The 19,194-nt window shown below is 49.9% G+C and overlaps 5 protein-coding genes across 5 annotated transcripts; 3 read left to right on the top strand and 2 right to left on the bottom strand.

The window, feature by feature from the left end:
* Positions 1 to 178: 178 nt before the first annotated feature.
* Positions 179 to 385, top strand: N7520_002052 (uncharacterized protein; the record flags this gene model as incomplete). Its single annotated transcript, XM_057135987.1, has 1 exon — positions 179 to 385. One exon carries the CDS (start codon positions 179 to 181, stop codon positions 383 to 385), a length of 207 nt encoding a protein of 68 aa, XP_057001923.1.
* A 1,312-nt stretch (positions 386 to 1,697) lies between these two features.
* N7520_002051 (uncharacterized protein) lies at positions 1,698 to 2,225 on the top strand (the record flags this gene model as incomplete). Its single annotated transcript, XM_057135986.1, has 1 exon — positions 1,698 to 2,225. One exon carries the CDS (start codon positions 1,698 to 1,700, stop codon positions 2,223 to 2,225), a length of 528 nt encoding a protein of 175 aa, XP_057001922.1.
* A 631-nt stretch (positions 2,226 to 2,856) lies between these two features.
* N7520_002050 (uncharacterized protein) lies at positions 2,857 to 3,660 on the top strand (the record flags this gene model as incomplete). The annotated part of the gene is made up of 1 exon (XM_057135985.1): positions 2,857 to 3,660. One exon carries the CDS (start codon positions 2,857 to 2,859, stop codon positions 3,658 to 3,660), a length of 804 nt encoding a protein of 267 aa, XP_057001921.1.
* A 511-nt stretch (positions 3,661 to 4,171) lies between these two features.
* N7520_002049 (uncharacterized protein) lies at positions 4,172 to 9,181 on the bottom strand (the record flags this gene model as incomplete). Its single annotated transcript, XM_057135984.1, has 1 exon — positions 4,172 to 9,181. One exon carries the CDS (start codon positions 9,179 to 9,181, stop codon positions 4,172 to 4,174), a length of 5,010 nt encoding a protein of 1,669 aa, XP_057001920.1.
* Positions 9,182 to 16,534: 7,353 nt separating this feature from the next.
* On the bottom strand, positions 16,535 to 17,731 carry N7520_002048 (uncharacterized protein; the record flags this gene model as incomplete). The annotated part of the gene is made up of 1 exon (XM_057135983.1): positions 16,535 to 17,731. One exon carries the CDS (start codon positions 17,729 to 17,731, stop codon positions 16,535 to 16,537), a length of 1,197 nt encoding a protein of 398 aa, XP_057001919.1.
* Between the last annotated feature and the right edge of the window lie 1,463 nt (positions 17,732 to 19,194).

The raw sequence follows: 19,194 nt of genomic DNA, 5'->3' as shown, positions 1-19,194 counted from the left end.
TAACCACCCTAACCGGGTGCCTTAAATCCACCCTGACCCGGGTCCTTAATCCGCGATAACCGTTCATCAAATACGCTACTCGCTTCGCTCGCGCGTATATCCATATCTCTGCTCCTTCTCCCTTACCACCTACGCTAATTCTTACCTTATCCACCCTATCACCCGTACCATATACACTATGATCCCCCTATCTACGTCTACTATCCTCACCCTCACTACACACCCTATTTTCCCCCTCACCACGTCCGCTATTCTTACCCTATCCACGTACGCCATTATCACCCTCACCACATACACTATCACCACCCTCTATTCTCACCCTCACCACCTACCCTATTCTCACCCTCACCACCTACGCTACTCTCACCCTATCCACTTTTACTAACCACCCTTACCACATACACAATTCTCACCCTATCAACTTTTACTAACCACCCTTACCACATACACAATTATCACCCTCACTATATACCCCGTTCTTACCCTTACTATACTTTCCTTCCTTCTCCCTTATATCCCCATCCTTCCCACTATGTCTATCTTCTACCACCTTATATTATTCTTAATCAATACCCTCCTCTTTTCTATCTTCATCCTCTCTTAACCTATCTATTATACCATCTATCGAAATATTTATTATATCGCCCCTTCCTCAATCCTATTCGATCCCGATATCTTCCTATATAACCTCAACCTTCCTATATCGTATCTCTATAACCCTGGAAACCCCGTCCGAACTCCCCCTCTACTATCATCCAACCCCATACGCCGCTACTTCTATACTTCACATTACTTATATCTGCCAAACTAACCAATAACCCTCAATCTATACCGATTTATATCCTAACTATCTATCTTTCTACCAAAATCGCGACTTCTATCAAATCCCTTTTGATTCATATCTATATTGTCTATATTTTCTAATTTCCTATTTAATTTTTTTTCTCTCTCTTCTCCTCTCTCTCTTCTCCTCTCTCTCTTCTCCTCTCTCTCTTCTCCTCTCTCTCTTCTCCTCTCTCTCTTCTCCTCTCTCTCTCTCTCCCCTATCTTACCCTATACGCCATTACCCTATCTATACCGGTACTTACCTTGATATCTACGTCTATATCTATATCCTATACCCTGATACGGACGCCTCTCCCTACCCCTACGCCGATACTCTCCATGTTACTCTATACCCTAATATATACTTACCCTTACTCCTTCCATATCGTTTGGGACTCATATATCTATGCCTCTACCCGATTGATATATATCTTCTGTATACTAACCCGATTCCGACTAATCTCTTCCTCTTACTACCGTATACGCTCTTACCCTGACTACTATATACCCTGTGACCCTGACTATACTGATATGATTGATATCCATATACTCGATGCCCCTTCGCTTTTATTATCGGTATACCTATACTCCCTCGACCCGAATATTGCATTCTCCCTACTCTATATATTCCGACGAAAATCTTGATGTCTATTCTCGCTCTTCAATATAAATCGATATATTACCGATCTTCCTTATATTTCTGTAAAATCATTCTCTCTCTACTAATGATATCTCTTTCTACCGAAACCCTGACCTCTCTTCTACTCTGACGATATATATTACCCGGGTCCCGGATATACTCGCTACCCTACGCTGGTATCCACCGGACCTGTATGTCTATTTTCTCTATACCTACGCCTATACCCATCCCTATGCCCTCCGCACCTATATACCTATACTCTCTGCACCTACGCCCTCTGTCCCTACGCCTACGCTCTCTATACCTACCATCTCTGCACCTACGCCCTCTGTCCCTACGCCTATCCTCTCTATACCGATATGCCTGGTATACTACTACCCCTACTACCCATATACTATTACCCGGACCGTACTATTACCCCTACCGCTATTACCCTTACCACGATTACCCTTACCACGATTACCCTTACCACTACCCCTACTGTATCACCCTTACCACGATCACCCTTACCACGATCACCCTTACCACGATCACCCTTACCACGACCACCCTTACCACGACCACCCTTACCACGATCATCCTTACCCCGACCACCCTACCCACTTACGCTATTATCCCCCCAACCATACTATCACCCTTACCACGATCACCCTTACTACCCCTACGCTCTATCCTACCCCTACCCTCCATCTCCCTACACTCGGAATCTCGATCCCTTCGCCCTATGAATACCTATGCGCCTATGCTCTCTCCGTCTTGATGCTTGATACCCGAATATATGACCCTACCTCGGATAATATATTTTGGGTCCTATATCGCCATCCTCTACCCGATTGATCTATATATTCGCAATCCTAACTGGATGCCGGCCGAATGCATCCTCTCTCTCTCTTCCCCTGACCACCCGATACGCTATCACCCGGACCACACTTATACTCGGAATATCGATATACTCTATACCCCTACGCTGTCGATTTCTATCTACCTGTACTCCCTCGATTGGGATATCGGATTCTCCCGACTATATTTATTTCTACTGAAATCTCCATTTCCACCATCTCTCTGGTTTATGAATATATATATTATCAATATCACTGATGTATGGGCGAACATCATTCTCTCGATCAATGATATATCTTTCTTTCGAAATCCGGATCGTTCGTGATGCACCCTTCTATCCTCGCTACCCTGGGCTCTACGCTCTCTACCTCGATATATAATTATCCTCACGATATTCCTTCGACCGATATCTCTATCCTCTACCCGATTGATCTATATATTGTATTGATACTTTAATTATTCCGGCCGAAATCACGCTTTCTCTACTTGAATCATATCTCTTACTACCAAAACCCTGACCTCTCTCCATTACCCTGACCATACTGATAACGATGATCCCCTATATACTCGCCACCCCGGGCTCTGCGCTCTGCGCCTCTATGCCCTTTACCCTGTACGCCTACGCCCGGTGCACCTACGCCTACACTCACCCCTGCGTCCACGCCTACACATATGCCTATGCCCCGTACGCCTACGCTCACGCCTATACCTTCGCCCTCTGCTCCTACGCCTACGCCTGCTCTTTATACTCTCTATACCACGGGCCTCTACCTATACGCATACGCTCTCTATATCTATATATATACGATCTCCGTACCTATACGCCTATGCCTACGCCTGTGCCCTCGCCACCCTCACTACTATTACCCTCACCACCCGTACGCTATCACCCTGACCACGCTATCACCCTGACCACGCTTGGGCTCTCTATACTACCGGGCTCTATACTCCGTACGCCTACGCTCTCTGTACCTACGCCCTCTGCACCCACGCCTACATCCACGCCTACATCCACGCCTACATCCACGCCTACATCCACGCCTATCTATATACCTATGCCCCGTACGCCTACGCCTACGCTATCTACACTCACGCCTGTGCTAACGCCTGTACCTACGCCGGTGCTCTCGCCATATGTACGCCTATACTCTCTAACCCGATATGCCTGGTACGCTACCACCCTTACCACTCCCTATACTATTACCCTTACTACGCTACACACTATCACCCTAACCACGCTTGGGCCCTCTATACTACTGGGCCCTATACCCCTAAACACCCTACACTCTCGATACCTATATGGGATGATCTTGATATTCTGTTACGTCTTTGTGCACAAAAACCTATCTTTCTAATATCTGATATTCTGTTGCGTTTTTATGCATAAAAACCTATCTCTCGAATGCCTATCTTCTGTTGCGTTTTTGTGCACAAAAACCTGTCTCTCATATCTGATCTTCTATTGCGTCTTTGTGCACAAAAACCTGTCTCTCATATCTGATATTCTGTTGCGTTTTTATGCATAAAAACCTATCTCTCGAATGCCTATCTTCTGTTGCGTTTTTGTGCACAAAAACCTGTCTCTCATATCTGATCTTCTATTGCGTCTTTGTGCACAAAAACCTGTCTCTCTCATATCTGATATTCTGTTGCGTTTTTGCGCACAAAAATCTATCTCTCGTACGTCTTTACATTCTGTTGGCTTTTTGTGCACGAAACCCTATCTCTCCAATGCCTATCTTCTGTTGCGTTTTTGTGCACAAAACCCTATCTCTTGAATGCCCACCTTGATTATATATATCTACTGAACGACCCTACGGGAAATCCGCCGATCCCGTGAATGATAATATATTCCGATTCCGCCATCTACTCGACTTCATGCCCCTGATAAATCCTTCGACACCAAATGAACTCCTGTACTAACCGGGACTGCTGGCATGCAATCTCTTCTGCCATACCCCCAAAATACCGCTTTAACTGCTCCTCATCCGTACTATCCACCCCGACATACTGTAACCGTCGATCCCACGCCGTACGGATCTCCGCATGCGTTTTCTGGCTGAACAACATCATCGCCACCATCGGTAACAATGTGTGCCGGTATTGCTCACATCTCTGCTGCGCCTCCGTCGTACGGGATATCGCTTTGCTGGGATCCCCCTGCGGGCATATCGACTGCGGCATCCCACACCGGAAATGCGCGCTGTAATCCTGGTAACGGATCCCATCAAACGCACGCATCCGCTTCCACCACGCCTTGGCCTCGATATTATACCCCCACGGACACCGAAACAACTCATGTCCGTCATCCCTCCCCTCCTGCGCACACGACCAACACCGCATCAACCACCGTCCGATCTCACTCTGGAAATACATATCTCTCTGGATCTGGTCCTGCCTGGCCTCGGGTCGTTGGCTGGACAACTGGGCCCGCTGGATGTCCTGCCGCCGGAACTCATGTCGGACGGCCATGGGGATGGACGGGCCCTCTCCCCGGGACCCCTGCCCTGCGTTCTCTCCTGTGGACCCTGGGCTGGGGCTCTCTCCCCCGGACCTCTCGCTGGACCTCTCGCTGGACCTCTCGCTGGACCTCTCGCTGGACCTCTCGCTGGACCTCTCGCTGGACCTCTCGCGGGACCTCTCGCTGGACCTCTCGCGGGACCTCTCGTGGGACCTCTCGCTGGACCTCTCGCGGGACCTCTCGCGGGACCTCTCGCTGGGGCTCTCTTCCCCGGACGTCTGCACTCTGGGTACCCTGGTATGCCCGTCCGGCGTGCTGCTCTCCATCTCGTCACCGATATCCGTCTCGCGTGGATACCACCCCCGATCACACCCATCACATGCCGATTCGTCGTCCGTACACCCCGGCCGGACATGCCCATCTAAATATTCATCTAATATCACCCGCCGGCATCCACCCCCCGCGTCCAACGGCAACATATACTGCTGCACCCGCTGCTGCTCCTCCGCGGACTCGGGCATCCAAGCCGGACGCTGCTGATATCCCACCCGCTGCCCCTCCGGCTGAATGATGATCGCCTCACTCGGCAACCCGTCACGCCCCGCACGCCCGCTCTCCTGCGCGTAATCCAATATCGTACGGGGCTGCCCCAAATGGATCACGCTGCGGATGTCCGGAATGTCGATCCCCATGCCTAACGCGTTGGTGGCCACGATCACCGCCCCCGCCGTCGTACGGAACCGGGCTAACACCCCATCTTGATCGTGCTGCTGGCTGAAATATGCGTCACACCCTAACTGGTCCGCCATCATCCGGACGTGCGCCACGATACTCCCATATACGATCACCCGTCCGGGGTGGGCCCGCTGGACCCGCTCCTGGATAAACTGGATCACCCCGTCCATCTGGATCCACTGGGATGGGTGATCGTACCCCGCCTCCACCTCCGGGCACCATACCCGGTATGCCACGTTGGGCCGGTGCGTGCGGGCCCGGTATATGGCCACCTGCTCCCGGGGCCACCCCATCCGGTATAATAACGTGGGCTCGGCCGCCGGGGGTAACGTGGCCGTCAACATGACCATCTGCGTCTTGGCGGCCCGCAACTCCCCCATCATCTGCAACTGGGGCCGGAAATCATCTTGATTGTTCAACACGACGTGGCACTCATCGATCACGATCCGCTCCAACCGCTGCAACATCCGCTGCCGGTTCAAAAACGTCCGGAACCCCTGGCTGCGGGTGCTCTCGGGGGTGACCAACACGATCGACGCTTCGTCCGGGGGCCGCTGGCGGTCGTACGGCACGCATGATATCCCCAACTGCTCGCACCGCTGGACCATATCCTGGCGTAACGCGATCAACGGGACGACCACCACCGTCAATCCACCCCCGACCCACGCGGGTAACATGAATAATATGCTCTTGCCCCCCCCGGTGGGCATCACCGCCACGACCGGGCTGACCCCCTGCTGGATCGCCCGCAACGCGGGCTCCTGCACCCCACGGAATACCATCTCGGGCCGTCCGACCATCTGCTGGAACGACTGCAACATATGGGCCTGCTGTAACTGATACCGCCGCTGCGTCCGGCTCTCCTCGGCATCATCCTCCCACGGATTCGGACGCTTACCGCATACCCCGGCGCGGACGGCGGATGCAAACCCTAAAAATTGATGCCAATCCTGGCTGGACTGCCGGAACCGCTGCCGCCGGTGCGTGGTGCTGTTGGTGGGCTCCATGATCGTACGACCGTACATCATCCCGGCCACGTGGGACGAATGGGTGGCTTGCAAATCCGCAATATGCCCCATCAACTCCTCCTCGTCCATCCCACCCTCATCGTCGGGGTCGTACGGGGGGGCCGCCTCGCCCGTGCCCTCCTGCACGTTACTCTCAAACTGGCTCTTGCCCCGTAAATACCGCCGGCTGATCGCGATGGCGATGTCGCGGTATGCCGACACGTGGACCGCCTGCCCGTGCAACCCCGCGGCCGTGGCCGATTCCAACGCCTTCCGGAATCGTACGCCCGTCCACGCCTTCTCGCTGCCGGCGTCGGGGCCCCATAAATACTCTTGTCGGCGGGGGGTGGGGGTGCCTCGCTGCTGCCACTGATATGCTTGCAATATCTCCACAAACGGCAACACCAACCATATATATCGGACGACCAACTCCCCAACCTCCTGCGGCAAATACCGCTGAATCACCTTGGTATCGTTGGTGATATGGAACCCTTTGTGATATCGGCTGACAAATACCACCATCCCATCTTCGATAAACACGTTGCGGATCTCTCGCTCGCTGTTCCGGTACCGGATACTCAACAACTCGGGCGTACGGCTGGGCTGGCCGGCGGTGATATGGATCGCCACGCTTAACCACTCGCGGAACCGGGCCACCTCGGCAAAATACCGGTCAATTGCACGCATCCGGAACCCCTGGCCGTCCGGCTCGCTGAATCGCCGCCGGAACGTGGGCTCCTGGGCCACCCGCTGGATCAACCACTCGGCCCCGTGGACGGGCCACTGCGTACGGGAATCCTTGATAAAACTCCAATCCGCCGTCCGCTGCGTGGGATCGTCGTATATATCCTGTAAATCAATACTGGGGATCTGTGCACCCTCGGCGAATATCAACTGCTGGTGAAACTGGTTCCGCATGCTCTCGACCAACCCGTGGACCATCCCACGGAAATCACCCATGGTAAAATGCAACTGCTTATACAACAACTCATCCTCGCCTTTCCATCCGATATGCCCCTCGGACGGGGTGTTGAAAAACACCTTCTTTCCGTACGTGCGTAAATCCAATAACCACTGGACCGGCCCGTGGGTCCCACGCACCATAAACGCATCCACCATCAATCGTAACCACTCGGGAAACGTACGAATCACCCGACGACCCTGGATCTGGGTGGGGGGTCCCAAAATGGACGTGGTGGGGGATCCGGGCATGGGACGGGGGGTGGGCGTCTCTCGGACGGGGCTGCTGGCATAACCCTCGTCCCCGTCAAATATATATCCGTCCGCGACGGGGATATCGTCACCACGGAAATGGGGCTCCTGGCTGCCCTGCGCGAACCCACGCCGGATGGCCAACGAATCGGGGTCTAACCGCAACGCCTTATGCAATACCAAAAAACGGGCGATCTTGATCAAACTGGATATCTTGGGGGGGTAATCCTCCACCCCATCCCATCCGGACAACTTCCGGCCCAACACGGCCGATGCGCATATAAACGCACACCCATACTCGTGGTGCCGGATCCGCTGGCGTAACAAATTGATGCAAAAATCCATAATCGCGCACTCCAACGGCGATAACTCGTACGGCTCGGGGTCCATGGGGTCCGGGCTGGACCGGCCCGCGGCCTGCGCACGCCGCCATACGATCTCCCACGACCGCTGCTGTGCGGGGGTGAACTCGTACGGGGGACTCTCCCAATCGTGCGGCTGCTGGGTGCGGGTGAAAAACATCAATATCCGCTGCCACGGCTCAATATGGTCCTTGATCTCCGCTTCTTTCATGTACGCCAACAACGGCTCGTACGGGGAATCGGCCTTATGCGTGCGGGCGGCCTCAATCCGCACCAAAAACCCACTCGCCCGGGTGATCTGCTGGCTGACCATGGCCAATCGCTCCATGGCCTGCCAAATGGCCCATGCCGCACCCTCGGGGCCCTCGGCATCCTCGTCCGGCCGCTCCATGGACTGCACTAACGGGGCGGACGAAATGCCCTGTAAATACCGGACCCACCCCGTACGGTTTAACCACGGCGTGGCTTCGTCGATCTCCCCGGCCTGGATCACGGTCTGCTGGCTGCGGGCCTGCTGGGCCTGGAATGCTCGGACGCGCTGGACCAACTGGTGGATGGCATCCACGGGTGGCACCGGTTCGGCCCGCGGTGGATCGGGCTGGCGGATGGGGATGAACTGGGAACCGGACCCATGCTTGAAAACACGTTGGCATGTCACACTCTGGTAACTGGTATTAATATCCTCCTGGATACGCCTGGTCTCGGATGGTTTGGGACGACCCCGGTGGGTGCTGGGGGACCATTCATGTGCGCGTTGCCAATGGACTCGTAATGACTGCATCGTACGGCAAATATATCTCTCACACCGTAAACACAATAAACCGTCATCAAATACGGTTAATCCGGGTATTGGGCTATCAATCTGGGTGGGCCAATGGATAATATCGGGCTGGTCCTCAATATGGTCCCATTGCTGTACGCAACTCTCAATATACTGCGCTACCGTACGCGGGACTCGGTGGTTGGTACTGGTTAAATGCGTGATAATATTATCTCGTCGTACGGCATGCTCACAGTTACGGCAAATTACCACATGAAACTCGGAATTGGTGAAAAATAACTCGCTGGCTGTGGGATTGCGGGGCGTGGTCTGGGACATGCTGGAAATGGTAATATATCGCTGGGAGCGATTATGCGAAATCTGTACGCTCAACTTTAACACTATACGGGTGAATTGGTCACTTGGCCTTGGAAAACAAACTGAATATATGGCTGAATCAAATCAATCGACCCCCTGAGTTTTCAGCTTTCTCACCCATGTGATCCCCCTATACCCTATTGGGTATCGGGTGGTCGTGGTCGTACGGTGATGTATCACCCTAACCCGCGGTCGGCACCCCATCAAAAAAAACTCCCGGATTTTGGACCCCTGCAATAACGATTTCTGCTGCTGGAAATGATCTGAATTTTGGTTTGACTATGAAGTAGAGGGTGACGAAAAACATATCAAAATTTGAGATCTGTACGATAAAGCATTAAAATTGTAACGGACTCGGGAAAATTAATTGTAATGGACCCCGCCCCACTTTTTTTTCTCCCATACTAAAGAATCTCACCCTAATTGTAATGGTGTCCATTACAATTACCCCCATGGGTTAGGCTGCAAAAAAAAAAACTGAGCCCCGTCCGAGCCAGAATGTAAACCATCCTTACTTGAAAAATATCCATCGTACCCGACCACTTTCCCCCAATAAAGAAGTCCACCCTAATCCATCGTAGTAGAATGGAATTACCCCATGGGTTAGAAAAAAAACTCGCGGCATAAGATGCGGGGCGGGCGGGGATGCTGGAAAGGAAAACCGCTAGGAGCGATCATGCGACACCGTACGCTCAACTTTAACACTATACGGGTGATTGGCATTTACCAAAAACAAACTGAATATATGGCTGAATCAAATCAATCGACCCCCTGAGTTTTCAGCTTTCTCACCCATATGATCCCCCTATACCCTATTGAGTATCTGATGGTGGTGGTCGTACGGTGATGTATCACCCTAACCCGCAGTCGGCACCCCATCAAAAAAAACCCCCGGATTTTGGACCCCTGCAATAACGATTTCTGCTGCTGGGAATGATCTGAATTTTGGTTTGACTATGAAGTAGAGGGTGACGAAAAACATATCAAAATTTGAGATCTGTACGATAAAGCATTAAAATTGTAACGGACTCGGGAAAATTAATTGTAATGGACCCCGCCCCACTTTTTTTTCTCCCATACTAAAGAATCTCACCCTAATTGTAATGGTGTCCATTACAATTACCCCCATGGGTTAGAAGGTGCCGGCCGATCATTTCGATCTCGCCGCCCCACTTTCCACTAGGCTTTATCACGGGCCTGTCCATGGACAGAGACCCCTTGTCCATGTCCACCATGGACAGGGGGCCTTTGTCCATGTCCATGACGGGCATGCCCACGGGCCTAAAAAAGCCCGTGGGGGCCTGATTTTGCTAGTTTCTGCCTGATTTTTCTTGCATAATCTGATGACTTATCCGAAATTAATTTTGTTATTTACCCCTGTTTTCGTCAAAACACATACCACCTACCCTAATCTATCTTCTCTATTGTATTTTTATGAAATATCCCTGTTTATGAATAGATAATATATATCTTTATTAGTATAACAGCTATTTTTAATAGATAAGGGAAGGGTATAGGGTATATTATAGAGTAGTGGTTAATAACCCTGCTAAGGTATGAAGATATATATTTCGTACATGCATACCCTCACTATGTTTCTGGTCATACCATCTTTAGTACTAAATTTACCCCAAAAGTGCGTTTTTGAACTATTTCAAAGTAGAATCTAATGAATTAGACCCCCTGTTATCTATATTCTTTATTCAATTGATAAAAAATAGCTAGAAATAGTATAAAAGTTCGGATGAAAGGTTCGAATTGTTAGACTTAGACAATTTTTCTCAGCAAATACTAGCCCCACTTAGAATAATTTACCCCTTTTACTCTCTTCTCTTATTATTCTCTTATTCTTCTCTCCTACCTACCCCTTACATATACCCCATATGTCTCAATTATCACTTTATAGTGATAGTTATTGTGAAGGGCTGAAGCAGAATTTATGTTCAATTGAGCTAGGCCACGAACTGTGTACAAAAAGCTTAAAGAGAGAATTATTAAGTAGGTGTTCTGTGTGTTAGGTTGTTATGGTCACGTGGTGCACGTGACCTTATACCGGGCACTGGCCCGTGACAGTACCCCCCCTTTAGGGTGGTCCTCCTCATGTGTGTCGTAGTCGTATTCGGTTGTTTGCGGGCCTGTAATAGGGTCGAAACGGGGCCGAATCGTCTTTCAAAGGCATCTAATTAGACCTCATTAAAAACGTTTTGAGGGCCGGTACCCCCGGCCCTCAGCCCGACCCGCACCAGTTGGAGGGCCGGTACTACCGGCCCTCGGCGGACCCTCAGCCCTCAGAGGGCCGCCCTCGAGCGGCCCTCATCCGCCCGCATTTACATAAAAAAAGTTGACCTTTCCTAATTTAGACGCATAATATTGCTCAGTCATCCTAATAGATTACTGTTTTTTAACACTGTTCTGGTTTCCATCTTTCATTTCTACTTTATTACCTTATTATTATTGAGAAATTTTAAGAAATCAAGTAGTATTATAGTATATAATGATAGGTAATATAGATATTATTCACTTTTAGCCTACTATTATGAAGATAGGGTTGGTAATTTTGAATGTTGCGAAGTCTACAAGTTGAAGTTGTAGAAATATATATTTGCACTTAGGGTATATAGTGTATCCTCCATAGGAACTTAGTAATACTCTCTTTAAATCTCGAATGCTAGTATTTATGATTAAAAATTGAATCAAAAGGTGAAATTACGATAACTACTTGATATATTGCTAGTAATTACTATTAAATTATATATGGTATAATAGTAAAGTGTTAGAAATTATGATTTGGTAGAAGAGTTTGTGGAAGATTTTTGGGGGGGGGCATCACGACTACCCATTTTTTGAGGGCGGATTATTGAACTGAGGGCCGCCCGCATATTTCGAGGGCTTTTCGAGGGCGGCCCTTAACTAGCGTTCAAATTCTGACCAATAGAGGAAGGTAGTAGTAGAAAAAGTGGGTCATAATATGATAGATCATAATATGATTACCATGATCACTATGATTACTTCTCTTAGAATAATCATAACGCGACTAGTCAACTTCGCGTGCTTGAAACTGTGTGAGCCCATCAGTGATAATGAGGAAGATGATGATTGTGGTCATGATAGTGATGGTGATAGTGATGCATCTTCGCCAAGAACCCAAGTTTTTAGCCTAGCCCAGCCCCTTGTTGAAGTTGAACAGAGCCAGCGGACTCTAATAGAGGATAAAACAAGTAGTGAGCCTAGCTTACCTAGTACACAGCGTTATTCAGGGAGGGTTCGGCAGCGCTCAACACTTCTTAATGGATATGAAACTGAGGGTTGGAAGCGCCGGAAAACTTCGAACTAGACATATATCTAGTAGCTGCAAATACCATTCATAAATCACTTATCTCACTTATCTCATCTTTTTTATCAATCCATAAGAAAATACTACTACCCTAGTCAAAATCAGTAAGAGTAGTGTAAAGTAAATACCTAAAGATACAGCTGAAAAACTGCATAATTTATGCGAGTATGGGTCTTCAAAAGTATGTGTACTGTTTGTCCTGTTTGTCGGCCCTCGAAAAGCCCGCGGGCGGCCCTCATGAGGGCTAGTAAAAGACCAGCCCGACCCGCGGGCAGGCTGGACCGGCCCTCCGCCCGCCCGCGGGCGGGTCCGTAGGCCGCCCTCTGAGGGCCGCCCGCGGGCGGGTATGAGGTCTACATCTAATGCGGAGCAATCTCGTACGTCGTCGAGCCTCTGCCAGGTTTGTTCTGCCCAACCTGTCCATTTCACTAGGGCTTCATCACGGTATCCTCGACCGATTTTCTGACGTCTCACGTTTATTATCTCTTCCACTTCGTATTCAAGTTCTCCGTCAACCAGCATTGGTGGGGGATGTGAATCGTCCACAATCTGTGATGGAAACGGGTCTGAAGCGGCCGGCCTAACTAGCTCCACATGGAATACTGGGTGGACGCCGGTGGGCACCTCTAATCGTACTGTATGAGGTGTGGGGACGTCTAAGACTCGATATTGGGCATGCAGCCAATCAAGCTTCTTCGATTGTCGCTGTGTGCGTATATTCCGTAAATTTAGCCATACCCAGTCGCCTTTCTTATAGACTGGTGCGGCCTGTCGTCGCTTATTCGATTGCTCTTCCTGTAGAGCTTGTGCAGAAGCGATCGCGGCTTGGGCCCAGTCGGTGGCTTCTCGTAGTCGATTCACAAACATTTCGCCCGCGATTCCTGGTCGTGTACGGGTTTCGCGGGGTTCTTCTATCTCTTCTACCTCGATGGGGTCAACATGGTAACCATGTGTGAAGAAGAACGGGGATAGTCCTGTTGCGCTAGCGTTGCGGTTATTAATCGCTGTGGCAACGATAGGGAGTAGTGTATCCCAATTATCCTGCGTGTAGGTCGTGAATGCACGTAGGATCCGTTCGACTTCTTGGTTCGCGCGCTCTGTCGCGCCATCGGATTGCGGATGGAAAGCGGTCGATAGTCGACGTTGAATCGACAGCTTCTCACATACTATTCGCCAGAATGCACCCACAAACTGGGACCCACGGTCACTTGTGATCGCTCGTGGTAGCCCGTGGTGCATATAAAAGTGGGTAAAGAACGCATCCGCCACTCTCTCAGCGGTTATCTCTACCATACTTATAAGGATCACGCTCTTTGTAAGCCGGTCCGTGATTACCATCAGATTCGTTGCACCTGTGTGTGCTGTTGGGGGTAGTTCCACGATAAAATCCATGGATAATTCTGCCCATATTCGCTGCGGAATCGGTAGCGGTTTCAATAGCCCATGCTTTGTGTCGCGCCATACAGTGCTACGGCCGCAAATTGTGCAGTTTCGTAGGAAGCGTCGTACATCTCTCGCTGCTCCTGGCCAGAAGAACCTCCGTGATAGTATCGCGTAGGTAGCGTCTCGGCCAGGGTGTGCTGTGACGTGAGAGTCGTGGATCTTCTGTATAATCCCTGTGCGTAGCGTCTCATTGTCTGGGATCCATATCCGTTGCCTAAAGTGGAGTAGCCCTCGTTCGTCTAGGTGGCACTCCGATAGGGTCGTTTTCACGTTTGTTTCGGCGGTGATTCGCCGGTCTCCCTTTACCAGGGCTTCGCATATCTTCTGATACTCTAGATCAGTAGATCTCGCGTTCTTCCATTCTTGTTGTAGCGTAGGCTCTTCGAATAGGGGTATTTCCTTCTCAAAGTCATTCCCCTCTACTGCCAGTAAGTCAGGTCGTCCTGTCTTGATTTGCACCTTTTTCAGTAGGGTTCGGAACCGATTCGATAGTCTTTCGTCCGTAATGTGCTGTGGGGTGTCTTGGCTTCGCCGTGATAGTGCGTCAGGTCTCGCGGCGAGCTTCCCGGGGCGATACTTTAGTTCGTAGTTGAACTCCGCAAGGATATCCGCCCATCTCATTTGTCGTTCGTTTAGGTGCTGTGCTTTGCCAAAGTATCGTAGGTTTTTATGGTCCGTTACGATAGTGAATCGGGGCACCATCTTTAACTCTGGTCTCCACTCTCGGAGGGCACGTATAATCGCTAGCAGCTCTTTGTCATGAATCTCGTAATTTGACTCTGCTGGCGATAGCTTCTGGGAGAGGTAGGCGCACGGGCGTAGCTGTCCGTCTGACCCGTATTGCGATAGGACGGCTCCTGTGGCCCATCCTGATGCGTCTGCCTCGATAACTGTTTCCTTATCCTCTTCGAAATGTGCTAGAATCGGAGCGTTAATGAAGAGGCCCTTCAATTCTTCAAATGCTCGTTGGCAGTCGTTATCCCACGTGAATTGGGCGTCTTTTCTCGTCAATTTCGTTAGGGGTGCCGAAAGGTCGGCGAATCGGGGTATAAACGGGCGGTAGAAGTTAGCGAATCCAAGGAAGCTCCGTATATCTCGTACTGATTTCGGTGCTTCCCATTCTCGGATAGCTATGACCTTCTTCGGGTCAACATGGATTCCCCTACCCGCTTGTACGATGAACCCTAAGTATTTCACAGAATCCTGCTCAAACTCCGATTTTCCAATATCACACTGTAGGCCTGCTGCCTGCAGTTTCTGTAGCACTTGTCCTACTTTTCGCCGGTGATCCTCTAGCGTTCCGCTGCTGTAGATGATGATATCATCTACGTAGGCTGACACAAAATCATCAAGATACTCCTGTAGGATCTTATTGATATACCTCTGAAAAGTCGCTGGTGCGCCAGTCAGCCCAAATGGGGTAACGTTCCACTCGTATAGGCCGTATCGTGTCCGAAACGCCGTCTTCCATTCTTCTCCTGGTTGGACGCGGATCTTATGGAAAGCAGCGATAATATCCAGCTTAGAAAACCATCTGGCCTGCCCCATATTCCTTAGCGTCTCTCTTATCAGTGGTAACGGGTAACGATCCTTCACGGTGAGTTCGTTTAACCCGCGGTAATCGACGCAGAATCGTATACCTCCGCCTGGCTTCCTCACTAGTAGGACTGGGGCCGCGGCGGGCGATTTGCTTACTCGTATGAAGTTCTTTCCAAGAAGGTCCGTTAGCGTCTTTCGTAGATATAGGAGTTCTTCTTTGTTCATGCCGTAGAGAGGACCATATGGGGGTGGTTCCTCAATACCGTTCTGGTCTCGTTTTAGGGTGATTTTATGGTCGATTCCTGGTCGATTCGGTGGTAATTCGTCAGCCAACTGCTGGCTAAAGACATTCAACCACCGCCAATAGTGCTTTGGCAGCTTATCCTTAGGGTCATCCTGTTTCTTTGGACGAAGCGCCTTCTCAATGTCGTCTATTGTGACTTTGCCGATTCGAAGTCGATTCGGCTGCTTCTCGTTGTGCATAAAGTCGTACAACCCCTGAGCTGTCGACTTCTTGACTTGTATTTTCTTTACGTTGGTTGGTCCGATCGTGCGGTCTGCGCGATTCCAGCACCTTGTTCGTTCTCCGTTTCTCGCAAATATATCGATATACCCTTTCTTTGCTGAGTATCGACCTTTAACGTCTTGTAGCCAAGGATCTCCTAATATTATACTATCCTCCTGCTGGGGAATAATATACGCGAATACTCGTCCTTGCTGGTGGCCGTGGATATCCAGGTTAAAGTGCGTAACTTGGGTGATTCGGCTTTGATTCGGGACTATTCCATCTAGGATCCGCGTAGGTATCCTAATGCGCGGGAGGTGGAGCGACTGAACTAACGCTTCATTCACGGTTGCGTAACAACGGCATCCGTTGTCGACTAGGGCTTGTGTAAATTGGATTTCATTCACCCTAGCGTCGACTAAAAATGGTAGTGTTTCTCGTTTCAGCAGCCTTTCGACCCCCTTTCGCTCCTGTTCGCGACTCAGAACAGGAGTTACTCTTTTCCCGAATCCTCGCTTAAGGAGACTTCGTCCTCGGAAAATGACACATTTGATCCACGATCATTTGTGTATCTGGCTTTCTTGCTTTGGACCCTGCGGAGATGCTTCTCTCTTGGTCCTTGGTGTTGTGTGGCTGGTAGGGGGCACTTTGCGATAAAGTGGCCCAGCTTACCGCAACGAAGGCATCTTCCTTCGTCTCGTCGCCTCTCTACTTCTTCGTGGTCGACCCACTTCGCCTGCCTACTCGTCTCGGGCCCTGATCGGTGGTGTTTCGTGCGGAATTCGGCTTGGTTGACTGTGGTGGTTGGAGTCCAATCCATTGAGTCCTGGTGCTTCTGGGCGTATACACGGTGCGATCTTTCTGGGGTATTGATGCTAAGGGCGTCCATATCGGTGCTGATTTCATGGAGCCGAGCAATAAGGTCCGAAAACGTAGCGGGAATACCACGATTCATCAACGAATTCGTCATGCTTTTATTCAGGGATCCCAATAGGATCTGCCTCTTCGCTTCGTCGTGCCATTCGAGGGCACCTGCGTCTGCAAACTCCTTCTCTAACCTAGGTAGAAATTTCGCAAAAGGCATGCTATCCGACTGGCGTATCTGGTGGAGACGTCTCGCAGCACGTGCTTTGATATTTGGGTCTCCGTAAATACCCTCAAGGTAATCCAGAATCGTCTGCGGATCTCCATCGTTTCGTCGCAGTTTCACAAAGGTTCCGGTATTCTTCCAAGCGAGCTTCTCAAGCCTAGAGAACACGTACATAAACTGATCTTGGGGCGAGCCAATTGCTACGCCATCCACATGCAGTTTATTCTCTATTGTCACACGCCACGTTGGCCAGTCGGCTGCGTTTCCTCCAAACGGGGTCGGGTCTGGCAGTCGTGCCTTCGGGCGGTATACGGGTTCTAATCGTGGGGGTTCCGGGGTCGATCCAACGGTGGTTCGTGCCGGAGTTGGTTCCCCTGTCGTCGTTGTTGGCCGTAGGGCTAATTGCTCTATTATGGTCTCTAGGCGACGGATTCGTTCGTCTTGGGCAACGCGCTCTTGGTCGTAACGTCGTATTAATTCTTCCTGCGCTGCGCGTTCTATGTCGATTCGCTCGTTCTGTTCGCTCTGTATGGCCTGTGACTGTGCCATTTGCTGCAGCAGCGTCTGCGCCCATGATGGTGGGCTCGTAGACTCCTGCATCTTCACTTAGGGGTCACGTCGCCGAATCACTCTTGATTCAGGGACGATTCGTCTATGGTTTTAGATTTTTACAATATCCAATTGGAAGCTTTTTGTATGTGAAGGGCTGAAGCAGAATTTATGTTCAATTGAGCTAGGCCACGAACTGTGTACAAAAAGCTTAAAGAGAGAATTATTAAGTAGGTGTTCTGTGTGTTAGGTTGTTATGGTCACGTGGTGCACGTGACCTTATACCGGGCACTGGCCCGTGACAGTTATGATGGTATCGATCCATCTGATTCTATATCATCTGTTCAGCTACCATACCCCCTACTACCACCACCACCCCTCCCACCAGCAATTCGGACTATTAAACTTCAAACTTTTGAATATGCTATCTGGACAAAGGTAGAAAGTCGAAATTTCGTTGATTGGTGGCTGAAAACCCAGTATGGGACTAAACCAGCTAGCAATTCAATGAAATGGGACCGAAAACGTCAATCTTCTGAGATTTGGGTAAGTCTACAGCAAGTTGCTAGCCTACAGACTGGAGAACCTAAGGTTATGTGTATTCACTGTAATACCTTACTTGTGCACCCTAATTGGAAGGCAACTGGTACAAATACAGTCCGGCGGCATTTACAGAGCTGCCTAATAAGGGTAAAGCGCCCTAGCATTCAGCATCTTATGCAGAAAGCGGTAAATAGATCTTTTTTCTTCTTATCCCATCTTTTCACCCTATCTTTTTTTCAGACAAAAAAGCTAATAAGCTATTTAATAATAGACCCCAAGGTCCCCAACCACCAATCCTACCATACCCTTCTCAGACGATCTATGGAAAAAGCAGCTTTTGACTACTTTTACTAGTCTAAACCTCCCTTTTCACCTAATCGAAAGCCCACACTTCCAGAATCTTCTACAGCTTACCCAATCAGCACCTTCTATCCTGTCTTTCCCCTGTGGTCAGACAATTCAACGCTGGTTAGAAAAAGCGACAATTTCACAACAAAGAGCTATCCTCGATACCCTACCCCCTACTTCGAAGCTCTCGCTTAGCCTCGATTGTTGGACCTCCCCCTTTCAGCAAGCATTTATCGCCATAACAGGCTATTTTCTTGACGAATCATGGGAGTATAGAGAAGTGCTTTTAGGGTTTGAGCCCCTATTAGGGACCCATTCAGGTGAAAACCTTGCAAAAGTAGTGCAAACTACTATTGAAGCATATGATTTATCAGACCGAATTATAGCTATTACAGCTGATAACGCGTCAAATAATCATACTTTAGTCACATCTCTCCAAGCTGAATACCCTACATGCTCATTTATCAGAAATCCTTGTATGGCCCACGTGATTCAGCTAAGCCTAAAGCAGCTGCTTGGACAGATGAAAGCAGGCCCTGAGAATGATACAATTGACCTTATTTGGTCTGAAGATCTCTCCCGCAGCAAAAGGGGTATAGAGGGTATAGCTAAAACTCTTCAAA

The sequence above is a fragment of the Penicillium odoratum genome (genome assembly GCF_028828045.1).
Source record: "Penicillium odoratum strain IBT 22623 chromosome Unknown utg000001l_segment0_segment0, whole genome shotgun sequence".
Lineage (NCBI taxonomy): Eukaryota > Fungi > Ascomycota > Eurotiomycetes > Eurotiales > Aspergillaceae > Penicillium > Penicillium odoratum.
This window is presented reverse-complemented; position numbering and strand designations above follow the sequence as displayed.